Source organism: Myotis myotis, unplaced genomic scaffold, assembly GCF_014108235.1.
Source record: "Myotis myotis isolate mMyoMyo1 unplaced genomic scaffold, mMyoMyo1.p scaffold_m19_p_1, whole genome shotgun sequence".
In the NCBI taxonomy this organism is placed as follows: domain Eukaryota; kingdom Metazoa; phylum Chordata; class Mammalia; order Chiroptera; family Vespertilionidae; genus Myotis; species Myotis myotis.
Window position 1 is genome coordinate 147,807,929 of NW_023416313.1, and position 25,375 is coordinate 147,833,303.

At 45.3% G+C, this 25,375-nt stretch overlaps 1 protein-coding gene across 4 annotated transcripts; it reads right to left on the bottom strand.

Annotated features, from left to right (window-relative positions):
* Positions 1–2,591: 2,591 nt before the first annotated feature.
* LOC118679075 (bcl-2-like protein 2) lies at positions 2,592–22,450 on the bottom strand. 4 transcript variants are annotated; one of them, XM_036355424.1, is made up of 7 exons: positions 7,478–7,843; positions 7,030–7,144; positions 6,321–6,388; positions 5,627–5,733; positions 4,060–4,147; positions 3,824–3,975; positions 2,592–2,720 (listed from the first exon to the last, which is right to left on the bottom strand). In XM_036355424.1, exons 1-7 carry the CDS (start codon positions 7,826–7,828, stop codon positions 2,681–2,683), a joined length of 921 nt encoding a protein of 306 aa, XP_036211317.1. In that variant the 5' UTR covers positions 7,829–7,843; the 3' UTR covers positions 2,592–2,680. The 4 variants fall into 4 exon arrangements, with proteins under 4 accessions (XP_036211317.1, XP_036211344.1, XP_036211327.1 ...); XM_036355451.1 differs by lacking the exon at positions 7,478–7,843 and adding an exon at positions 7,254–7,388; XM_036355434.1 differs by lacking the exons at positions 2,592–2,720; positions 3,824–3,975; positions 4,060–4,147; ... (2 more) ...; positions 7,030–7,144; positions 7,478–7,843 and adding exons at positions 16,452–20,434; positions 21,096–21,535; positions 21,960–22,047; positions 22,347–22,450.
* Positions 22,451–25,375: the final 2,925 nt, after the last annotated feature.

Here is a 25,375-nt window from a genome sequence, read left to right on the forward strand (position 1 = left end):
CTAGATCTGAGGCAATCATGGACAACGTATCCTGGGATCATGAGTGAATGGCACGGACAGAAGTTTAAATATTTGAAGTCCTCTAAGTAATGGAGATTCTATTAAAGTTTGAGTGGGGGTGATTACAGTACCCAAGGATTTTAAGACTAATCTGACATTAGAATATAAAATGGAGAAATTAGGTTATTAATATGACCAAGTAACTGAACTACAGACAGTCCTCAGGTTACGTCAGACTCAACGTACGTCATTTCATGATTATGTCACCATTCCCCATCCTATATAACAAAGAGGGAATATGCAAATTGACCATCACTCCACCACAAAGATGGCGGCACCCACAGCAGTGGGGGTTTCTGTAATACAAGATGACTGCACCCACAGTGGAAGCTGTTCTCATAATGAGCCTTAACAAGCAATCATCAAGGACCTGAGGCTGTGCCATCCACCCCCTCACCCCCCGCCCTCCATGGGGCTTGACAGGGGACCTCAGGCCCCACCTCCCACCCTGGCACCAGGCCAGGGGACCTCAGGCCATGTTCCCCGCCCAGCAGGGCTAGACAGGTGACTTCAAAGTGTGCCCCCTGCCCCAGTGCTGGGCGGGGGGACCTCAGGCTGCTCCCCTTGCCCCAGGCCTGGGGACTTCAAGATGCAGCCCTCCTCCTGGTGGGGCTTGATGGGGGACCTCAGGCCACAACCCCCCCCACCCCAGCACTGGGCCAGGGGACCTGAGGCTGTGTCCCCCACCTGGCAGGGCTTGACAAGGGTGGGACCAACCAATGGATCTAGCCCAGTGGTGGGGGGGCGGCCAGGTCTGGGTCTTGCACGATTTTGAGGCACATGTGGGTGGGCAGGGACTTGACTCTGGGTCCGGTGGTGTGCCCCAGACTCTGACAGATAGTTTTTCATATACATTTTACTCATTTTCTTTAATCTCAAGACACTTCTGAGAAAGGGCAAATAGCAATATTAAAATATTTCCTCTAATTAATCCTCTTAATGTGCACGAATTTCATGCACCGAGCCACTAGTTTACTTACAAAAAAAAAGTTCCATCATTTCAATGACGTATGTACATATGTGCTTTATGTTTTTCATTATTTACCATAAGTAAAGGTAAGGAATTGTTTTTACCTTTTTTCAGTACTGCTGTGTATGTGCTCCACATGAGTGACGTAGGCACTTATGTAGGTGGGTTCCAACTTACTACAGTGAAAATCACATTACCTTGAGCCACTGGAACGGATCTCCAATGTAACCCGAGGGCCCACTGTACTAAATTTAAGGATACTAAAACAATGAAAGCCTGTTTTGATCCTTAAGGGAAGGATGCAAAATAAATTAGCCCATGTTATGTGGTCACTGCATGGCTAAGATAAGCTTTGCAACTATTAGCTAAATGTTTGTTTTTCTCACCTTGGGGTAAAGACAGGATAGGCTACCCAGACCACAATCTTAAGATTCTAGCAGTGCTCATGCCGTTAATTCATTTGCACGTTAAGTTTTATCAGGAACACACACAAAAGTGCTATTAGATCACTCTAATCTAGCCATTCTTTTACTTCCCCAAGCTCATTTAATTTACTTCTCAAATACCAATCAGGGCTACATGATATCCAAAAAACCCACCATCCTCAACTAAACACTTAATGTTGCTGCAAGTTGTTCACTTTAACTCCTATTCCTTAATTCATAACTAAGAACTTCCCCTCCACAACACCAGCATTTCCACAAAGGAGAATTAACAGTCATCTGGAATCTAAGACAGACTAGGAAGATAAATAATCCTTACACTCAAAAGGCCAAACAATTTTTATTTTCAAAAACAACTTTATTCATGACACATTTTAAAAAAACTCCCACCCGCTGGAAATGAGCTAGAAAAATAAACAAAATCCACCTCCCACCTCCCTGTGCCCACTTCCTCCCATTCCCTCCAAATAAAAGGGAAAAAAAAAAAAAAGCAAAGGGAAAAAAAAAACAAAACTGAAAAACAAAAAAAAGTCACCAAACCCCCCAAAACAAGGTAGTGCATTTCCCCAGGGGAAAGGGGAATTTACACTGGAGCCGCTGGGAGCGGATCGGAGATCTTCCGGCTACAGAAACCTGCAAAGAAAGACACTCAAAACAGAAAAAGAAACACAAAAGGAAACAAAATAGATCACCAGGCAATCTGAAGGAACAGTGAGCCAGAAAAGAGGGGTGGGGTGGGTGGTTGACCTGGCAGGACAGGAGCAGGCAGGAGGGTACTGTGAAAGTGAGGAAGATGGAGGGAAGGTAACAAGCAGAACAGTTTGGTGTCCTTCCAGAGCCCTGGGTTTAAAAAAAAATCCCTCCTACCATCCATGCCCACCTACCCTTGAGCAGCCCCCAAAGGGGTGAAGTGGGACAGGGAAACAGTGGGAGCAGCTTGCGCAGTTGAGTCGAGTCCATGGCGAATCCCCAGAGTGAATAAGCAGCCCCCTGCCCCACACCCTGGGCCTTCCCCTACTCCCCAAAGCAGGTCCCTCCTCAGCAGTTAGTTATGGGATTTTCCCCCCTTCCACAGTATATCTTTTTTTTTAATATTTTTTTTTTCCATCAAGGTCATCTTCTGTTTTCTTTTTTTTTTTTTTTAATTCTTTTTTTTTTTCCTTCTTTCCTCTTTTTTTCCTCTCTCTCCTCCTAATACACACTTTTTTTAGTAAGGGGAATACCATGAAGTCGCTCTAGCCCGGCCCCTGGAAGAAAGAAGGAGAGTTAGGTGTTAACACAATCACTAGATAGCTCAGTACAAGCCCCACCCCATGGGCCCTCGCCCCAGTTACTGTGAAGGGAAGGGGGGCAAAGAAAATGTCCAAGTATACTAAAACTGACCCCACAATCTCAGAAACAATGATACAGCTGGCAAATGGGAGGGGGGAATTGACAAAATACTTCTCCAAACAGTGGCAATAGAGAAGTGCAACCGAGACAAAAGAGCAAGGAAAAAGACTCATTGTATGTAGTTTTCTCAATTCTCCACGGTCTACACTCTAGGCCAGGGGTGGGCAAACTTTTTGACTCGAGGGCCACAATGGGTTCTTAAACTGGACTGGAGGGCCGGAACAAAAGCATGGATGGAGTGTTTGTGTGAACTAATATAAATTCAAAGTAAACATCATTACATAAAGGGTACGGTCTTTTTTTTTTTAGTTTATTCATTTCAAATGGATCCGGCCCACGGGCCGTAGTTTGCCCACGGCTGCTCTAGGCCCTCACCAACAGAACCTAACTCCTGGGAACAGATAGGTAAATACTATGAAAAGCCCAGGTCTATATACCTAACTTACCTATTTAAGTGAAAAGAGAAGTAAAGCAACATGGGCACCGCACAAGACTGGCTCAGTTAAAGAGTAAATATCTCAATATCCTCCCTCATGGTTGTTGAGGATCAACTAGCCTCTGGTATTCTTCCAAGGAACCTTCAAACGTCAACCCTCCCTAACTGGGAAAAGTAAAAATGTCCAAGCAGTACTTTCGCTGCTCTGAGGCCCTGTTCTTCCAAACTTTCTGTGTAAACCCATTCACTGCCACCAACTCTCAAGGAAAATCATGCTGGGGGAAGAAGCATCTCAGCACAGAGTGGAGAAATCCAGCCCTTATGACCAATTCCTGCTCCAGAAAAAGATGATGAGACTGGCCGCCTGGCCTGGCCTGCAACTACCTTCCTCACCCTGCACAGGCAGGAGACCAAGTCCCTGGAGACCAAGGGGTGGGTTAGGGAAGGTTCCTCAGATCAGGAGAGAAGTAAACATAAAGGTTCATGGGAAGTGGGGGAGAGGAGCAGCCCATCTATCCTGACCTGTAGACACGACCCCGGGGCCTGCTGTTAAAACCACTGTAGAATCGAGCTCGGGAACTGTTGTAGTTGGTGGTCCGGGCACGGTATCGGGCTCGTGGGAAACCCCGGTCTGTTGTGCTGATCCCTGGTCTGTTGGTTCGTTTTGGGATTACCTGAGCGAAGGATGTACAATGTAGAGCTTTAATCAACCTGGAGAGTTTACATAGAACCAAAATAGCAATGAGCATGGGGCTTACCTTGATTTGTCTTCCTCTAAATAGGGATTCATCTAAGGCCAGGGAAGTCCTCACTGACTCTTTGTCTGAGAACTCTATATATGCAAACCTGCAAAAAAGTGAGACTTTAGCTATCTGAGAATGCAAATAGTAGCTCACAGGTAAAATTCAACTTTGCAGGCATGCTTTGTTTGGGTACAATGTGTTCACCCTTTAAGTTATTGGCCAAAATTTTTTTTTTTAATATATTTTATTGATTTATTTTATTTTATTTATTTTTTAAATATATTTTATTGATTTTTTACAGAGAGGAAGGGAGAGAGACAGAGAGTTAGAAACAGCGATGAGAGAGAATCATCGATCAGCTGCCTCCTGCACATCTCCTACTGGGAATATGCCCGCAACCCAGGTACATGCCCTTGACCGGAATCGAACCTGGGACCCTTCAGTCCGCAGGCCAACACTCTATCCACTGAGCCAAACCGGTTTCGGCTAAAAAAAATTTTTTAATGTTTTCATTAATTGTTAGAGAGAGAAGGGAGAGAAAGATGGAATCATCAATGAGAAAAACACCATTGATTGGCCCATAACCTGGGCATGTGCCCTGACCAGGAATCGAACCAGTGACCTCTTGGTTGATGCTCAACCACCGAGCCATGCCAGCCAGCTGGTCAAATAATTTTTAATGAAAAATTTTAATCAAAATGTCCAGCTACTCTTAGAAAATTGTAAAACAGGGTATATAGGACCTGAATTTCTATGACAGAACCAGGTAAGGCCAAGCAGAAGTTGCCCCTCCCCTTCTAGTTCATGATCCCATTCATATCTAGCCTTCATCTTTATTTTGTCTAGCCCCTGAAAGCATTTATGTGCAACCTCTGAAATGCAAAGATGGGCAAAAGTAGGTTTACAGTTGTGAGTAAGCAAGTTTATTCTTGTATTATATATTCTCCCATACCCACTACTGTGAACCTACTTTTGCCTACGCCCTTACATCAACATTAATGTGTTAAGCCCTAGTCGGTTTGGCTCAGTGGACAGAGCGTCGGCCTACGGACTGAAGGGTCCCGGGTTCGATTCTGGTCAAGGGCACATGCCCTATTTCGGGCTCCATCCCCAGTAGGGGGCTTGCAGGAGGCAGCCGATCAATGATTCTCTTTCATCACTGATGTTTCTATTCCTCTCTCCCCCTCTTCCTTCCTATCTGAAATCAATAAAAATATATTTCTTAAAAAAGACAAAGGACACTTGTTGGAACAGCAAGTTAACTTAATCCTCAATATAAAATCTACTTGTTTTTATCTGTTTGTTTAAAGCCTCACCTGAGAGTATTTTTCCATTGATTTTTAGAGAGTAGAAGAGAGAGGGAAAGGCAGAGAGAAATACTGATGTGAGATAAATACATTGATTGGTTGCCTCCTACAAGCACCCGCACTAGGGAGGAGCCTACAACCGAGGTATGTACCCTCGCCCAGAATTAAACCCAGGACCCTTCAGTCTGCAAGCCAACACTCTATCCACTGGGCCAAACCAGCGAGGGCTAAAATAATCTATTTTTAAATTGTGACTAAAATGACCCCACACTTACCCTTTGGGATGGCCACTAAATTTGTCACAGAGTATGGTAACACGGTTGACTGAACCACAGCCATGAAAGTGTGCTTCCAGCTCTTCTGCTGTTGCACCATAGTCCACCTGTGGGGATATATAAATACACACACACACACATATATATTTGAAGGGGAGGTACATTTCATAGGTACTGGATAAATTCCCACCTCAATAGATACACTGCTTAGCCTTTGAGGTATACGTTATCCATATAGAGCAGTGATGGTGAACCTTTGACACGCATGTCAGAGGTGACACACGAACTCATTTTTTTGGTTGATTTTTCTGTTAAATTGCATTTAAATATATAAAATAAATATCAAAAATATAAGTCTTTGTTTTACTATGGTTGCAAATAACAAAAAATTTCTATATGTGACACGGCACCAGAGTTGAGTTAGGGTTCTTCAAAATGCTGACACGCCGAGCTCAAAAGGTTCGCCATCACTGATACCGAGGAAAGTACATCAAATCTGGTTCTCTAAGGAACTAATCTCTTTTCTTTCCAACCCGAGGCTCTGCTGATTACTATTACTTTTTACCACCTCCCAACACTCCCTCAGCCCCCAAATCTATCACCTATCCTAGAGATGTTCCTTTCAAGGCTTCTATTAAATGACCCCCCCAAAATAAGACCTCCCACCAACCCCAATCTGGGCCTTAGTACATACATTGCCAACATAGATGGATCGGGCATCAGCCTCCATCTTCTCTTCGATAGACATGATCACTGGGCCAGCTTTGGAGGAGAAAAAAAAAAAAACAAACTTGCTTTTTACTTGACCAATATATGAACCACCACCATCATCACTAGTGAACACGAAGATTTTGGTTCATTCTTTGCTGTACCCACTGCCTAAAATAGTGCCTAGCACACAGTAGGTTCTCACTAAATACTAGCCAAATGAAGAAATAAGGTAATACATTCTTAAAAAAAAAAAAAAAAAGTCAAAGAAAACAGTACAGGAATCCCCTCCCATTCCCAAGTCAAGTCCCTAATGAACAGGTTTGGTTGAAATGATCTGATTAAAGGGGAAGCCCTGCAGCTGAGCGGTTTATCTCAGGGTTCCTAACTAAAGAGTCACCAATTTGAGGAAGAACTATTAAGCTTGAAGGTCAAATGCCAGCTGGCAACCTCCACAAAGGGTAGAGGTAGACTAAGAACAAAGAGAAATATGTGTGTAACAGGGACAAAGGGAGGCACCCACTACCCTCACCAAAACAGCTTGCTTCACAAAGGTCAACGGAATACACGATGGACTATGCCCGCCGGCACCTGGTCGGCACTGCCGACAAGCAGCTCCAAGGTCCAGGCCATCTCATCCCGCACAACCCTTCCCATCCGGCCACCGGCTCCGCGTGCAAGCGCCAGCCACTCACCATTGCCCGGAGGTGGACTCATATTCATCTGCTTCTCCACCTCGTTCTGCAGCTCTTTCAGCTTCTCAGCTTCCTCCTCCATCTCCCTGACTCGAGCTTTAATCGCTTCCAGCTCCTACAATGAGCGGGGAAGGTATGGAGAAGAGCTGAAGAGGAACCACCGCAGGGCTCTGCCTGCTCTCGCACCGCACGCGGCCCCGGCCGTGCTCGGCCATTTCCCTCACCCCAGGCGAGGGTCATTACGAGAAGAAACGCAGGCAATCTTCTGTGCAACAACACCAGGCACCCATGACGCCCGAATCCACCCGGCCGGGCCTCTCCAGGCGGCCGAGGATCCGGGCCCGGCCCCAGCCACGTTATTCCCCGCCCACCCGCACCCCCCGCCCGGGCCCTGGGCCTCCCGTGACACGGCCGGTCCGCGGCCAGCTCGCTCGCCTCCTTCCCTCACCGGGTCTTCAATGGCGCCGTCCCCCGGGTCCCCCTCGACCAGTCCCGGCTCCTCCTCCTCCTCCTGGCTGCCGGGGACTCCCGAGCCAGGCCCAGGGCCTGGGGCGCCCGGTGGGGCACGGGGCCGGGGCGGCTCCTCTTCAGGCTCGGGCTCTGGCTCGGGCTCCAGCAGCAGCTCCTCAGGCTCCAGTTCCTCAGACTCCAGGCCGTTCCCGTAGTCCCCTGCGCCCCCCGGGGCCCCCTCCCCGGCCTCCCCACCGGCCCCGGGCACAAGATGGCGCCGCCGCCCCGGCCCGGAGCCCCGACCGCCCGCAGCCCCCGCTGCCGCTGCCGCCGCCGCCGCCGCCGCCATCGCCGCTCAGACTGGGGCCCGCCGCCCAGCGATTGGAGAGCTGTGCGGGCCACGCCGACGACTCATTAGTCAAGCAGCCTGCCCGTCACTACGAGCTAAGACTCCATTGGGGAATGTTACTTGGCAATCAAATAAGACCCCACCTCCGAGGCGGGGGATTGCTCCAAATTCTCAAATCCCGGTAGGTGAAATCGGCCAGTCAATCAACACGCGTCCCACCTCCTCTCAAGTCCTTAGGTAACAATACCGACACGCTGTGACGACTTTCCTGCTTCTTCCGTTTATGGGCGGGTGCACGAGGTATATGCCGCTTCGTGATTGGTCGCTGGCTCGACAAGTGGAAAGGACCAATCCTCCGATTGCTTGGACGCAGCGGCCCAGTCTCAGATGTCGATTGGCTCGCGAAGGGCTGACATCCGTTTTGATGGATGAACCTTGCCCCCAAATGGCATGCCGGGCTTACCGCACGGGAAAACGCAGGTCACGTGACTAGTCTTAAGGTGGCCACCATTTGACACTACTGGTTGCTAACTGTTGGAAGGTACGAGCCGGACACATTGCGGCGGTCTTTGGAAACTGGTCTCCTGACCAGAAAAGCACCCGCAGATGGGATATTGCTTGAAATGGAGGGTTCTGAGTGGAGGTGCCCAAGATGGAGCTTGCCTTTGCCGTTCAAATTATTGGTACTACCATGCACCAGGTCTCCCAAACAAGAAAGCAGGGAGGAATCCTTATTCCAGAGCTACCAGGCACGAGTCCTCTCCGTTCCGTCTTCCTGCACGGGCGTATTTTCCAAGACCTCTGCGCATGTCCCAGTTTCGCCTCTTCCTTGTCTTGCTTGGACTTTTTGCTCTGTCCCCGTAATGGGTCTCTCGGCTTCCAGGGTCGCCCCTCCAATCAGCACCACTCCCAGACTGAGTTTGCTCCCCCTTGCTGTCCAGGTCACCGTGGCTTACAGACCTCAGGACTAGACTACTACGCAGATGTTATTTCCACACTCGCTCCAGTGCGTGTATCTGCACCCGCCGGAGCCTCTGTACCTGCAGCTCCTCTTCAACAAGACCGTTACAAACCTCTTCTGAGAAGCCTTCCACTAGCCTCCCCTCCTCTCCCATGGTGGTGGGGTGGGGGGAATACTTCACTGTGGCCTTAATTATTTTGTGTTGAGTTTCCTAACTAGGTCCTGAGAGCTTGGAGATAAGAGGCTGGATCCTATTTATATTTGCATCTCCCCTGTGGGGTAATATACCTAGACATAGTTAAGTGTCCAATAATGTTCGCTGACAAAGGATGCATTGACTGGGGCTCTGGGTACCACCCTTCATCTTCAGTGCTTTCCCAGCCCCCAAACCCTCCTTCAGACCCCAGAGGACTTTCCAGTCAGGATCCCACCACACTGTTGCACTATTAGATACCAGTGAGACCTAGTCCTGGAAGGCAGGGTTGCCATATTTCAATAGTGATCCTATGCATTTGTTAAGAATGAAAGAACGGAGGTGCTAAGTCGGCAAGAGGGATGTTTGTAGCCAGACCAAGCTATGGTTTGAAAGCCAGTTTAACGCGAGCCCAACCAAATAGTTAACCCCAATAGGAGCAGGAGGATTTGGACTAGAGGACATCCCTGTTTGCAAAAACAAAAGTCAAAAGCTTCTCAGTATACCCCACTCTTCCCCGCTCACTCACTTTTTCTCACAAATCCTTACCTCAGAAACAGGGGAACTTGGAGCAGAGTGACAGTCACAGTCCTTTAAACATTTCACTGAAAATTTCTTCATCAGCGTCAGTGGTCTGGGAGAACTAAATTCAGCACAGAAAACAAGCTCTAAAATGTGAGTTCACTGGAAGAAAAACCTTTTATACTGTACCTAATCCAATAAAGATTTGGGTGTTTTATTGGGACCTAGTTTAATCTAATCAAACCAATTAAGAGAAATGGGATTTTTTTTAAATGCCTTCATTCCTAATTTTGTTGAGCACTTGATTTTGTAACAGGCACGATCCTAGCCTCTTTACTATATTATCTCATTGAAGTCTCATGACCACCCTAGGAAGTATTTCCAAAATCCTATCTTTTTTACAGATGAGGAAAAAGTAAAGTAACTTGCCCAAGTCATGAGACTAATTAGAAGTGAGCAGGGAATTAAAAGTCAGTTTTCAAAGTTCAGATCTATCAAAATTACTGTAAGGTTTGTTTTAAAACACAAAGATTACATTATATCTGATGCTGAAACTGGAAAAAAACTTGAAATGGAGGGTTCTGAATGGAGGTGCCCAAGAAGGAGCTTGTCCAACAATAGACAAGTGTGTAGGCAAACTATACTACATCGAAAGTTTATTATGTACCTATTAAAAGGTTTACACAGCCCTAGCCGATTTGGCTGAGTGGATAGAGCATTGGCCCTCAATCTGAAGGGCCCCAGGTTCGACCCCAGTCAAGGGCACGCACCTTGGTTGCAGGTTCTCCAGCCCTGGTCGAGGTGCGTACAGAAGGCAACCAATCAATGTGTCTCTCACATTGATGTTTCTCTTTGTCTCTTCCTCTCCCTTCCACTCTCTCTAAAAATCAATAGAAAAAGATCCCAGGTGAGGATTAACCAACAAAATAAAAATAAAAGGTTTACACATAGTGTGTGATAACATAAACATTTTTGTTAGTCCAAAAAAGTAGAATGCAAAATTGTATATAAAGAATGACTAAAATTATGTATATCTTATTTTTTAAAAACCCCCAAAATTAGGTATTGGGGGTAAAAAGGAGCAAAAACCAGTATAGTCTTATCTTTGGCAGTATGTACCAAAAGCTTTTTTAAAAATATATTTTATTGATTTTTTACAGAGAGGAAGGGAGAGGAATAGAGAGTTAGAAACATCGATGAGAGAGAAGCATCAATCAGCTTCCTCCTGCACACCTCCTACTGGGGATGTGCCTGCAACCAAGGTACATGCCCTTGACCAGAATCGAACCTGGGACCCTTGAGTCCACAGGCCAACGTTCTATCCACTGAGCCAAACCGGTTAAGGCACCAAAAGCTTTTAAAATGTTGAAATTCTTGAAGCAGTAGCCCTGTAAGTTGCTTGGTGTTAAAAAAAAAAGAAAAAAAATGTTGAAATTCTTAACTCAGCAATTGTGTTTCTTATCATCTGTTCTAAAGAAGTAATCTAGCCTGGTGGGTGTGAACGAGAGCATAGTTTGATTCTTGGTCAGAGCACATACCCGGGTTGCACGCTGGATGCCCAGTCCCCTACTGGGGCAGCCGATCAGTGATTCTCTGTCATCATTTATGTTTCTATCTATTTCTCCCTCTGCCTCCCTCGCTCTCTAAAATCAATTAAAACATATTTCATTAACAAATAATCTAAAAACTGGGAAAATATTTGAGAATTAAAACATCCATCAAACTGAAAAATGTAAACAACTTGAATGTCCATGTGGGCATTTTCAGGAAAATTATTGTACAAACATAGGTGTAATTTTTCATAGTCATTATACCTTCAGAATATTTTAATGATAAAGAAAAATGCTTGCTATATAATAATAATCAGAATTGGAGTATAAATTATATATTATGTATAAGTATGATCATAAAAGATGGGAAAGCAATATGCCAAAACATTAATAGTGGTTCTTTCCGGGTAGTAGGATTATGATTGATCATCTTCTTTATAATTTTCTATGTTCTAAAATTTTTCCACAATATCATATATTATTATTTTTTTTGTGGTGGTGGTGTGGGGGGGGGCTATTTAAAATTTGTAAAAACGCCAACTTCCAAACTTACTCTAATAAGCATGATTACTTTTTCAAACATATTAAAAAAGATATTTGAATGGTGACTTGTAAAGATACTTCCCTGTTAGAAGGCATGGATGCCATCTTACTGATATTTACCCATTCCCTATCCCTGTGTGCTCAATAAGTGGTAACTAAGTGAATCATCTTCTGTAAAATCTGATTTCTTGCCTGTTATTAATGTATAAAGAACATCAAAGAGATGATTCTGAGAATTTTTTTTTAAAGTTAGTATATGTAATAATATGAGATCCACCCATTATGTATATTATTTTCCTTCAGTAATAAACTATCAATAGAGAGCTGAAGAATTTTGGGAAAACTGAAACTCAGTGATGTACTCAAGAAGGAAAAATGTGTTAATAGAAGTGAATGGTCAGTGCAATTGCAAAAAGGAGAATTAAATTAGTAAAATGAATGAGGATATCTCCAGTTTTGTCTGGAAGGGAAAAGTTTTCTCACTAAACATAAATACTTGGCTTCTTGGTAGTTTCATGCCCATTTTTGACTCCTGCTTTGAAATTTACTTTTTGCTTAATTTTATTTATTGATTGATTTTGGAGAAAGAAAATCTATTTGTTGTTCCATTTATTTATGCATTCATTGGTTGATTCTTGTATGTGCCCTGATGGGGGATTAAACCCACAACCTTGGACTATGGGATGATGCTCTAACCAACTGAGCTACCTGGCCAGAGCTCTGCTTTGAAATTTTTACTGGCTACAATAATTCTCTATAATCTAGAACTAATAGTCACACATGGGTACTGAGCCCATGAAGCAATGAATAGTCTAAAATGAGATGTGCTGGCAGTGTCAAATATACACCCAAATCCAATGACTTAGTATGAAAAAGAGACTATAAAATAACTTAATTGTTTAATATTAATTATAGATGGAAATTTTAAGTTTTTATATACTGGGTTAAACAAAATATTATTAAAATTAGTTTTACTGGGTTTTGTTTGTTTTTTTAATCCTCACCTGAGGACATACTTACTGATTTTAGAGAGAGGCGGAGGGAAAGAGAAACATTGATGTGACAAAGGAACATCGATCTGTTGCCTTCTTGAATGCACTCCAATTGGGAATCGAACCCACAACCTAGGTATGTGCCCTGACCAGGAATTGAACCCACAACCTTTCAGTGCACAGGACAATGCTCCAACCAACTAAGCCACACTGGCTTATTTTAAATGAGGCTACTGGAAAATGTAAAACGACATCTGTGGCTTGTATATTTACTAGAGGCCCAGTGCACAAAATTTGTGCACTGGCGTGGGGGCGATCCCTCAGCCCAGCCTGCGCCCTCGGGGGATGTTCCTGCAGGGAGCGGGCCCAAGTCATCAGTCAGACATTCTTAGCGCTGCTGCGGAGGCCGGAGAGGCTCCTGCCACCGCCGCTGTGCTCACCAGCCATGAGCCTGGCTTCTGGCTGAGCGCACTCCCCCTGTGGGAGCACACTGACGACCAGGGGGCAGCTCCTGCGTTGAGCATCTGCCCCCTGGTGGTCAGTGCCTGTCATAGCAACTGGTCATTCTGCCATTCAGTTGATTTGCATATTAGCCTTTTATTATATAGGAGGATATTGGACAGTGTTAATATAGAACCTTAGAGATTGATCATTTACTCTATTTTAAAGCAGGCTCCAATTCATTCCTTTTTTGTTGTTGTTGTTACTTGTTATTTTTTATTGATTCCAGAGAAGAAGGGAGAGGGAAAGAGGGAAACATCAGTGATGAGAGAGAATCACTGACTAGCTGCCTCCTACCCGCCCCCTACTGGGGATCCAGCTCGCAACCCAGGCATGCACCCCTGACCAGAATTGAACCTGGGACCCCTCAGTCCGCAGGCCAATGCTCTATCTACTGAACCAAACCGGCCAGAGCTCTTTTTTTTTTTTTTTTTTAAGATATTTTATTTTTTGTTATTAATCCTCACTGGAGGATATTTTTCCACTGAATTTTAGAGAGAGTGGAAGGGAGGGGGAGAGACAGAGAGAAACATCAATGTGAGAGAGATACATTGATTGGTTGCCTCCCAGTCAGGGCCAGGGATTGAGCCTGCAACCGAGGTACATGCCTTTAGTCTGCAGGCAGATGTTCTATCCACTGAGCCAAACCAGCTAGGACTCTTTCTTTTAAAAAAGAAAAAAAAATACATATATTTTCAATACGAATATATATATATTCGTATTGATTTCAGAGAGGGAGAGGGAGAGGGAGAGAGAAACATCAGTGATTAGAGAGAATCATTGGTCAGCGGCCTCCTGCACACCCCCTACTGGGGATAGAGCCTGCAACCCGAGCATGTGCCCTGACCCAGAATCAAAGCATGGTCTCCTGATTCATAGGTCGATGCTCAACCACTGAGCAACACCTGCGGGGCCAGACTCCAATTCTTTCTAGTCAAAATCTGGCCCTACCTATTTCAATCCCTAGGTCTTCCCTTGTATATACTAGTAAGTGAGGTGGCCATTTAAATGAGAAGGAACCTCTGTTGGGCTGCTTAATTTCCAGTCTGTTTGGTTAACTTTTTAAAAATTTTGTACCTGAAAAACTTGTTTTAATATACTGTACCAGAATTATGTATTCCTTATTAAAATATCAGAAAATATGAGGAAATAGCCTGGCTCTGTGTGGCTGTGGTTGAGGGTCGAGGCATGCACCAAGCAGTCCCAGTCAGGGTACATGCCCGGGTTGCAGACTCGATCCCCGGTAGGGGCATGCAGGAGGCAGCCAATATATGTTGATGCATCAGTGTTTCTATCTCTCTCTCCCTCTCCTTTCCTCTTGCTCTAAAACCAATAAAAATAAATAAATAAATAAATAAATAAATAAATAAATGCAATAAAAAACATATATATATATATATATATTTTTTTTTTTAGTTTTTTAGGTTTTTTTAAAATATATTTTATTGATTTTTTACAGAAAGGAAGGGAGAGGGATAGAGAGTTAGAAACATCGATCAGCTGCCTCCTACATACCCCCCACTGGGGATGTGCCTGCAACCAAGGTACATGCCCTTGACTGGAATCGAACCCGGGACCCTTGAGTCCGCAGGCCGATGTTCTATCCACTGAACCAAACCAGTCAGGGCAAAAAAACCCGTATTTTTAAAATATATTTTTATTGATTTCAGAGAGGAAGGGAGAGAGAGAGAAACATCAATGATGAGAGAGAATCATTGATCAGCTGCCTCCTGCAGGACCCCCACTGGGGATTAAGCCCGCAACCTAGGCATGTGTCCTAACCGGGAATCGAACCATGACCTCCTGATTCATAGGTTGACATTCAACCACTGAGCCATGCCAGCTTGGCAATAAAAACATCTTTTTGCAAAACATCAGAAAATACTGACAACAAAAAGAATAAAACAAAATCACCCATAAAATCCACCACCCAGAGATAATCACTACTGATATTTTGGTATATACCCTTCCTTAAATTTTCAACACAAAAGTACATATAGAGGCATGTGTGCACACATTTATTTGTTTATTTTTGGGAACATACTGTATATATTATTTTTTCCTTTTTAAAAAAATATATTTTTATTGATTTCAGAGAGGAAGAGAGAGAGAAGATCAATGATGAGAGAATCACCGACTGGCTGCCTCCTGCACACCCCCTACTGGGGATTGAGCCGGACATGTGCCCTTGACTGGAATCGAACGCAGGACCTTTTGGTCCACAGACTGATACTCTATCCACTAAACCAAACCAGCTAGGGCTCCAATTTCATTTTTAATGACTTTACTCATCACCTTAGAAATGAGGCCTTTCCTAACCACTCTATTTAAATTTGAAATCTATACATACGTACACCTTCCAATCCTGCCCTAATGAATTATTTTTCTTCATAGCATTTTTAAAAGATATATTTTTATTGATTTCAGAGAGGAAGGGAGATGGAGAGAGAAACATCAATGATGAGAATCATTGGTTAGCTGCCTCCTGCACTCCCCCTACTGGGGATTGAACCCACAACCCGGGCATGTACCCTTGACCGGAACTGAACCTGGGACCTTTCAGTCTGCAGGCGGACCCTCTATCCATTGAGCCAAACCAGCTAGGCTCTTCATAGCATTTGTCACCTAACATGAAATGTTATGTTCGTGAATATGGTTAGATTTATTTATCTGTTGTTTGTTTCTCTTATTAGAATGTAAGTAACATGATGGCAGAAATCTGTGCTTGTTTATTCACTTCTCTACTTCAGTGCCTAGAACTATGCTTAACACACAAAAGATGTTTGAATGTTTTGCTACATGAATGACTGAATGAAGAACTATGTAATATTTCATTATACTGTTTTCTGGTTGATTTTTAAAATATTGTAATTTATATCTCACCTCTATCCACATTTAAGGCAGCTTTTAAAGTTTTCAAAGGATCTAGTCTTAAAAACACAGAATATCTACAGTCCATCAACTTGCTAAAATTTTAATTAAATGTTGCTTAACTTTAACCAAAAATGCCATTTGGAGAAATAACATTCACAGAAAACTGAAAGGTAAACAATCCACCTGTCCATTTAGTCTAAAATTTATCCCAGTATTAAACTGTAGCATCATAGAGCATATTTTGGCCAAATTGTGATGAACCTAGTTAAACAAGCTTAGGGCCTACTGAATCCCCATTTGGCATTTCTATAAGAAACAGTGGTGCAAAATTCAGCATATTTGCTCTCAGGTATTATAGATTGTGGTGTCCTTGATATCACTCAGTGTCTTCTCAGAAGAGCCACAAAACTTTTTGCCCATCTTGGGAACTGATATACTTTTACAAATCCTAAGATGAATGTGAATCTCATTGTGTTTTCTAATTTGTCTTTGCTGCCAAGAAGCTCAGAACTGAATTCACAGCCTCGCTTTAGTATTTGGGAAAACCGCTTAAAGAATGCCTTCTGTGCATTAATTTTCCTTTTGCTTTCATTTTATTATAATATTTCAATTTTCCCTATTTTAAAAATCTGTATTTTCCCATGTTTTATCTTTTGAGTATTCTAGTAAGATGTTGCTTTTTGGCAAATATAAATCAATCAATTATTAAACCAATAACACTGCAGTGGAGATAAATGCACTAGCTATCATAGCCTGAAGGTATTAACTATTAAGAGCATCTAATTCCCCTTTCCCCTGGTGCCATGTTCACCAAGCCACTCTCAGATTTTAAGATGGCTTGCCCTGTATATATATATATTTTTTTTACAGAGAATGGAAATGCAACCCTGGATGCCTCTAAGCAATCTATTTCTTTCTACAATTTTAACACATAAACCCAAATATTTTATTGCATTGGATTCTAGAAAGACTAGAAAATTCCTGCTTGTAATTTAAAATTAGGACCACTATTCCTGTCAGACATGATTTTGATGTGGTCCTAGACTAGAAGTACAGAGGATGGGCTAATTCCTGTCGTTTCCATCCAACTTAGCAGTTTGCATTAAAATGTCCGAAACCAAATGTCTTAAGGGATCGGGAAAGAAAGCAGGAACTTCATTTTTGCCAGACTTATTTTAAGTCTAAAGTAGGCAACAGGGTATATTGGGGAGAAATGCTCACTATCACACACTTCTTATTAGAGTTTGAACAACTGGAGACTTGACTGCCATCATACAAAGATATTTGGTAGGTTTTCTTTGTGCCGTCCCAAAGTACCATACTAGTATACACACAACCTCTTAGGGCTTGGGCTGGCACAGATGGAGTTCTTGGCTTTAGGCATTTGACCCAAGGGGGAGGATAGGGGAACAACTCTGATTTCCTATTCAACACTTCCAAAATCTCTATTACTCCAGTTCTTGCCTTTAACAAAGGGCATGTCGAGATGATTGGATCAAGAAACATCCTGACCCCAGGCTACACAGTGTAGAAGTCACAAACCCTGATCAGTCCTTCTCATTAAACTTCTGGGCTTTATTTATTTATTTTTAATACGACCATTACATATTACACAAAAATAAAAGTCAAACGAACTTGGTATTTATAAATTATTAAATAAAAATACAGGAATATATATTTATATTTATAGAGCTTTTTCTTTTCTTCTAAACTAACCAAATCTTTCTCCTGCCATTTTATGATTTAAAAAAGTAAAATAGTGTATGCCCTAGAATAAGTGGGGAGTGGGCTTAATAATCGCAGGACCCAGTTGCTCTACTTCTGCTCCTTCCTTGGCCTAAGCAGTCCCTGTTTGTCCCTTTGGGCTCTGGAGAGAAGGAAACACCCTCTTCATCTATTTAATCTCTGAAAAATAGCAATTAGATTTATTTCCCTTATTTAAAAAAAAAAAAAAGGAATGGGTTTAAAAATTGGGAGCCATACTCAGGCTTCCTGGCCAAGAACTAATCCCAAGGAACTCTATGGCTCTAGAAGAGTCTCTACTTTTCCCTGACAGAAGATTCTCTGGGGTTTCCATTGCCCCTCAAGAAGGGCAAGATAGTTCAAAACAGCTCACTGTGGTCCCACCCAAGCTATGCTTCTAGGAATCCATACCAACCCCCTTACACTTTCAGAATACAGCCTCTCCTTCCACCCAGGTGTGAAGGCCTCAGAGTAGGGCATCTCAGTAACCATGGTCCCCACTGCCCCTGTTTGCTGAAGGCCCCCCAGAAGAGCTAACATGGAAAGGCACCCTGTAGTAGAGGGTAGGGTAACAAGTCTGCCCCAAATCTGGGGGAGCACAGGCTCCAATTTGGAGCTGATGGTCTAGTCAGTGGTTTTCTAACTTTTTTTCAGCAGCAAACCCCTTAATGCAAATAAAATCTTACCCTGAACCCCGACGTGTAAGACAACTACAAGGAGAGCTGTTCTGTTTGAGGGCAAGTGGCCCAGCCTGCTCAGAGTGCCACCCTCCCCTTTCACCTTCATCTTCCCCAAGGACTCCTGAGGCAACCCCTAGGAAATGTCGGGGCTCTGCCAAGCAGTTTGAAAACCACCGGCCTAGTTTGTCCTGAGCAAGTCAGAGACCCACCCCCTCCCCCACCCCAACGGCTGCCACAGAGCCACTCTGAGTTTCTAGCATCCGCATACTCATGACAGACCGAGTGGCACGTGCAGCCTACCACCTCCCCCATAAATACCATGAAAAAGTGCAGCCCTCTCTCAAGCATAAAAGTTTGGGCTAACCACCTGAGGCCAATTTGGTCCCACATTCTAGTGAGTACAACTATGTTGCCACCTTCTGGGACCAAGTGAAAAATCTCCAAGAGTTAACCATGGTCTAGCTAAGCTGATCAGTGCTCAGGATCAAGGGCAGGGTTCTAGAGCACTGTGTATGGAGAAGTCAGCATCGGAGAGCAGCAATTTTAGCACCTTAGAAAGTGCAGCAGTGAGGTCTGGCTCAGGGCATGCATTTGGAGTGAAATCATTTCTTTCTCAAAAGAAAAAGCTATAATCTGAATCTGTTCTAGAGGGCTGTGAGCTTTAAAGTTAACATTCGCAGACTCTGAGGTACAGACAACACCCATGCAAGTAGCGTGGCTTCAAAGAAAATATAAATGCTTCCAGATCATGGTAGGTACTCTAGAACCCATACACCTGGCCCTTGATAAAGCAGCACCAAAGCCCACCACACGGAACAGGCCAGGCACGGGGTACACATCACCCTCACACCCATAGGTTTCAGAGCTGGAATGTTCCTCTCAAGGCATCAACAGTCTCACTGAGACATAGTGCAGGACCCAGACTGTATTCTAGATCAGCGTGTACGTCTACACTCAGAAGGAAAATTAATTAGAGCCCCAATTTAGAGTTTAAGTTTGGGAACATAAGGTCCCAGAGATAGGGGACACTTTAGGCACCAGTGTACCCCAGTGGGAGAGGAAGGCGGCAGGCAGGTCAAGCTACCAAAGCCTCTACCCACTGCAGGCTCCGCAGCCCCGCCTTTCTGTCAGAGCCCAGGAGGCAGCAGCAAGTGCATGATGCACAAGGAAGGGGGACCATGAAGGAACAAGGCCAGCTGTAGAACTGCACTTCTCTCCAAAGCCCTGCTAACGACTTTCTGCAGAGAAGTGACCGAAGCCTTCATCTGTATACAGTGTTTCTCCCTCAGCCCTGGGGCAACAGGACAAGGTAAGGGGGGCGGATTGAGAGGGGGGCAGAGAACTGCCCCTGTTCTTGCCACTGCAAGAGGGAATGTTTTCTCTTTCAAGAATCCCACTACCACCAGATTAGACAAGCAGCCCAGCATGCACATGCACACGCATGTCCAAGCAGCCCACTGTCACAGCCACCTCTCCCTATCACCTGAGAATCTGAGCTCCCATTCGAAGGGACGTGCCTTCTGTGTTTTCCCCAAATCCCACTCATCCAACGGAGATGCCAGCCCCTTATGCAAGTCCGCCTTCCTCAGGGCTGCAAACTGAGCCCCAGCTCATTTCCTGTGCCTACACCTACAGACATGATCCCTCCCACCTCCCCCTCCCCCTGGAATGACTCCAACTCCTGGCCCCCTGACTTTCCCAGTACATTCCCCCAAGTCTCCAGTTCACTCCTCCAACTGCCTGCCTGGCACACTCAGTTCCCTCACACACTACCCTGCCCCTTCCCATCCTAGTTCCATGCCCATCCATTCACCCCACTTCTTTCAAGGGCATTCTCTGTTCTGTTCCTGCTCTCCTGTCCCCCAGCACACCTAGCCCCACTTGGCCCTGGACTTTCTCACTTGCTAGCAAAAAATGCTCCTACAGTTACCAAGGCCCCTAGTGCCACGGCCCCCGTCAGCACTGTCCTCACTGAGGCCCAGTTCCCCTCCCGCAGGCGTCGAGCCTCCTCCAGGGCCCCGTCCCCGTATAGAGCTGTGAACTCCGCCTGTGGGAGAGAAGGGAAGTAGGAGAGAAAGAAGGAGAAAGGGATATCAGGAGAGGAAAGAGTAGAGAAAAGAGGAGAGGGAGAGTTCCAGTTCCATTCACTGCAAGCACTACCCCATACCCAGCCCCACTCTGGCCCAAAGCTAACTGACTGCAATCCCCTCTCATCCCCCATGAGCGCTTGGCTTATCTGCCTTCCCTGCCTCAAGTGAATCCCAACCTTTCCTTGGACAAAAATTCTGCTAAAAAAAAAAAAAAATTTAAAAATTCTACTCAGAACTGGCATCCTTTGACTAGACTTGCCTGACCACCACCCATCCCTGATTCCTCCCCCTATGCCCATGTACTCAAGTGTAAAATGACGTCTGGATGCCATTTGCCTGCTGGCACTCCCATGGGTACTATGGATTCTGTTCTCTGCTTTAGACCATGTGCCCATCCAGTGATGACTACATGGCAGCCCTGGAGTGCAGCATCCTGCGTCATGCCCATAGCGAGGGCATCTGATTCCACCCAAATAGGGCATCTCAGCCCCCATGCCTCATTCATTCCCAGCACAGCCTCCCAGCCTCCAGCCAGAGCACCCCCACCCCCCACCACGCCCCTCCTGGAGACCAGCTTTGCAGAGGGATGTGCAGAGCAGCAACTGAGAAGCTTCTTACCCAGCCCCCACTACTGTGGATCCAGTCGGCCAGCCGCGTCTCCAGGTAGGCCACCATCCACTCCTGTACTTGTCCCACAAGTGGCTCCATCTCCTTGTTGACACTCTCAGCACACAGAGCAGCTCCAAAGACAAAGAAGGCCACAAGGCGACCCCAGTTGGGGCCCCCTTGGAAGAGTTCATCAGAGACCTGGGTGAAGCGTTGCTGGGCTGAGCCCGGGGTCACATGCAGCTGAGCCGCCAGATCAGAGAAGGTGCGACGGAAACGGGTCTCGAACTCATCTCCAGCTGCCCGCATGGCTTGGTGCAGCGGGTCAGCTGCTGGGCCCTCTCCGGGACCCGCTCCACAAACATAACCCTTCTGCCTCAGCTTGTAGCCTACAAAGTCTGCCACCAGAGCCCGTGTGTCTGGGGCCGAGGCTGGGGTCGCCATCCGGGCGGCTGTAAAGGCCAAGGATAAAAGACTGGCGTGAATATATATAGTCAGAGAAACAGAATGGGGCATTTCAGGTTTGGCCAACCCAATGAGACAGGAAGGGGGGTGGGAGGGAATGTTCAGAGACCACTAGGCAGGGAGAGGCAACAACAAATTAAATTAAATTTACTTGTTATTAAATGTAAACAAGTACATTTAATTTAAAACTACTTTAGATTTTACCCATAACAAGACAACAACAGTTCTATGATACCCCTACAAACCCGGCTCTGTAGTACACACCTTTTGGCTAGAGAAGAGGCTTAGAACCTCCCCAGAGGTAAGATGTGAAGATGCTGGCAGAGGCACAAGATGGGGGAGGAGACGGGCCGAAGGGAAAGGTGGGGGAACCAAGGGGTGCCAGGGGCAGAGAAGGAAGGGCACACTCACCCAGCCTGGATGGCAGCTCTTAGGACCCAGCACTGGTGGCAAGGAGCCCCCAGCTGGGGCCTTTCATCCTCCTGGCCTGCGTGGAGCCCTGGGAAGGGGAGGGGGATATCAGAGGCAGGTGGGGAAGGCCAGGGATTAGGGTCTGGGCTGAGAAAGGCTGGGATTGCAGCTCCCAGGACCAGGCCCCTGCCTCCAACGCTCTACCAGCTGTGTGGCCGAATCCATGTTTAATGACTGTCCTCCCGGGAAACCCAGGGCCAAGGGCTTCCTGCTGACACCATCTCTACTCCGGTCTCCCCCCAGAGCAGCCCAAAGGCCCTGCTCCTCCCTCACCCCAACCCTCAGCCTGTCTCCAATCCCTCCTGCCTGCCAGGTTAGGGATCTCACGGGTCAGGCCGCTGGCTGCCGGGATCCAGGCCGTTTCCTGGTGCAGGAGCTGGGAGGGAGGGAGAGTAGGAGGAAGGGAGGGAAGGAAGGAGGGAGGAGAAAGGGGGGGGCGGGAGGGAGGGCCCGGCGCCTGGTGATGATGGGGCCCAGAGATGCGTCCAGAGAGAGGGGCGGGGCTGGGACGCAGGCTTGGGAAGGGCCACAATTCGGGTAGAGAGAGGGCTGCTGGCGGCCCAGAAGAGCAGGGCGGAGAGGGCACTGAGGGCTGGGCTGGGCTCCTGTCTCTGGAGGCTGCCCAGAGAAGCTGTATGGGCGGCAGCAAACCTCGGAGTAAATTCAGCATTTACAGAAGATCTCTGATCTTCCATGTACTTGTTGAACTTTCCTGGCCTTGGAGTGGGTGGCTGGAAAAGAAGTTCCCATACCAGTGGGAACTGCTGCTACATGCCTTGCCCTGTGGAACTGGCACACACAACATGGACACCAAACATTTCACTTCCTCTTTTCTTCAGGACCTTTAACCCAGTGCTCTGTTGTAGGCTGTGGCTTTAACCAGGCATCAGGGAGCCAGGACTTGGATCGAAAGCAATTTCTGCAGGTAACTTTTCATCTCCTTTCTTCTTTTTTGTAAGCATATTGGTTTTCTTTTTAATTCTTTTTATCCAACATATAAACTCATTTTCATTATGAAAAAGTCATAGAAGTATATAGAAAAAAAATACAACTTCTCAATCTCCCTCTTCCCCTCCCACAGCTCCTCCTCCCTTCGTGGAAATTGCCAATTAAGGTTAATGTTTATCCTTTCAGATTACATATATGTGCATATATACGTATGTCTATTATTATACATGGCAGTACATTTATACAAGGCAGTTCACAGGTTGTGAAGCTGTTTGACCACAGCTGATCCACACCAGGGCATTCTCAGGCATCCTGATGGGTCCACCAGCTTTTGCAGCTGGCACTTCCTTCAGCTCCATTTGGAGAGATCCCCAACCAAAGGCCATAAAGAGGTAACCCAGTTCTCCTTTCCTGCCAGTTCCCTTTGCTTCTACCTTCAATCCAAGCCTTGGTATTACCATCTACCCCTATAGTCACTGGACAAACAAGGTCTTTTTTTAAACAGTCATATTAACAACTAACACATGTTGAGGACTTTTTAGGTGCTAAGTGCTTTCTTTACATGCATGATATTTTATCCTCACACCAATCCTTATTCTGTTTTATCCTCATTCGATGGATGAGGAAAGTGAGGCTTGGAGAGGTTAAGTAATGTGCCCAAAGCCACATACTGAGAAGCTGGGATTCAATCTAATTCTGTCTTGAAAGCTTGTCTTAACACTGTATTGCTTCAGGGTCCCTCTTTGCTTCAGGTCATCAGTGTGTTACCATGCCATTTACAAGTCCAAACTGAAGCCATACCATTTACAAGCCCAAACTCAGTTCTCTCCTGCATTCTGAACACACAGCCTATTCCACTCCTTTATGACTATACTAGAGGCCCGGTGCATGAAATTCGTGCACTTGGGAGGGGGGGGGCCCCTCAGCCCGGCCTGCACCCTCTTGCAGTCTGGGAGCCCCTGGGGGGATGTCCGAATGCTGGCTTAGGCCCGCTTGTTGGACATCCTTAGCGCTGCCGCAGAGGTGGGAGAGGCTCCCACCACCACCGTTGCACTTGCCAGCCATGAGCCTGGCTTCTGGCTGAGCAGTGCTCCCCCTGTGGGAGCGCACTGACCACCAGAGGGCAGCTTCTACATTGAGTGTCTGCCCGCTGGTGGTCAGTGCGCATCATAGCAACTGGTCATTTTTGCTGTTTGGTCGATTTGCATATTAGCCTTTTATTATATAGGATTCTTTCAACCAACCTCACTTTTTCTTTGCTCTTGGGCTGATCTTTCCAGCTGCTACCAGCAATGTTGTTTCCTTCTTCTGAGAATAACCTAATCTAATCCTTCATTTCCAATCCTGACTTCTTCTAAGACATTTGCTTGAAATAAAACATTTTTAAGTCTCAGAATCCAAATATATTTCTGTCTTCAACACATTTATTTATAAGCTCTTTGAGAGCAGGAACTGAATTGTATTCACTTTTATGTCCTCACTGCCTAATAGACCCTCAGTAAATGTTGACTGAATGAATCACTCAATGCCTCTGGCCAGTTATCGAGCAGACCTAGTCAGATGTTTAAAGATAACTGCAGTGGCTATTTAAGACACAAAGGCTTATTTGGCATAAAGGTTCAGTGTCAGTCTGAGCAGCCAGGAGTACAAAGCTGCTGGACCAACACAAATTATATTGGGTTCAAAGATATGTATTTCAAGTATCTTCTCAGACTAATACCACAGAGCCAAGGAATGGCAGCTCAAACTGTAGACAATGCAACAGAGCTTTTACCAGAAAATCTCAGGCCATATAGGCTAATCTTGAACATTATTCTGTTAATGATATATTTCACCAGAGCAAGGAAGACAGTTTTAAACTGGTTGACTGTAAAACAAATTAGTGAAACATTATTTTACACCACGATATATAAAAAAATATGTCCATGGATTTATATACATATGTATAAGAAAAGAAAAGTCAGTATCACTTTAAAAATTAGTCTTGGCTAAATAGCATTGCTGTGATTATTACAGTAGCTTGGCTGGAATTAAAATGCAAACAGGAATGAATTGTACAATGTTAAGATAGTATATGTCTCTGTTTATTTCCAGCGTAGTCACTGGTGACTTTATAAACTCTCCTGCTGTTTTAAATTTAGAGATTCCATTTCTAGGATAAGAGTCCCCATATTTCAGTAGTCTGAAGATGTTAGCTATGACCATTAAATGTTTTAATCTTATATAACCAATTAGATAAGAAAGTGGACTTTAGAGCCAGACTGCTGAGATTCTAATCCCAGCTCCCCAATTATTATCTATGTAATCCTGGGCAAAAGTCCTAGCCCCTCTTTCCACTGATTTTCTCATCTATAAAATAGCTATAGTAATACTCCCTGCTCCTATGATGGCTGTATATGAGTTAATGT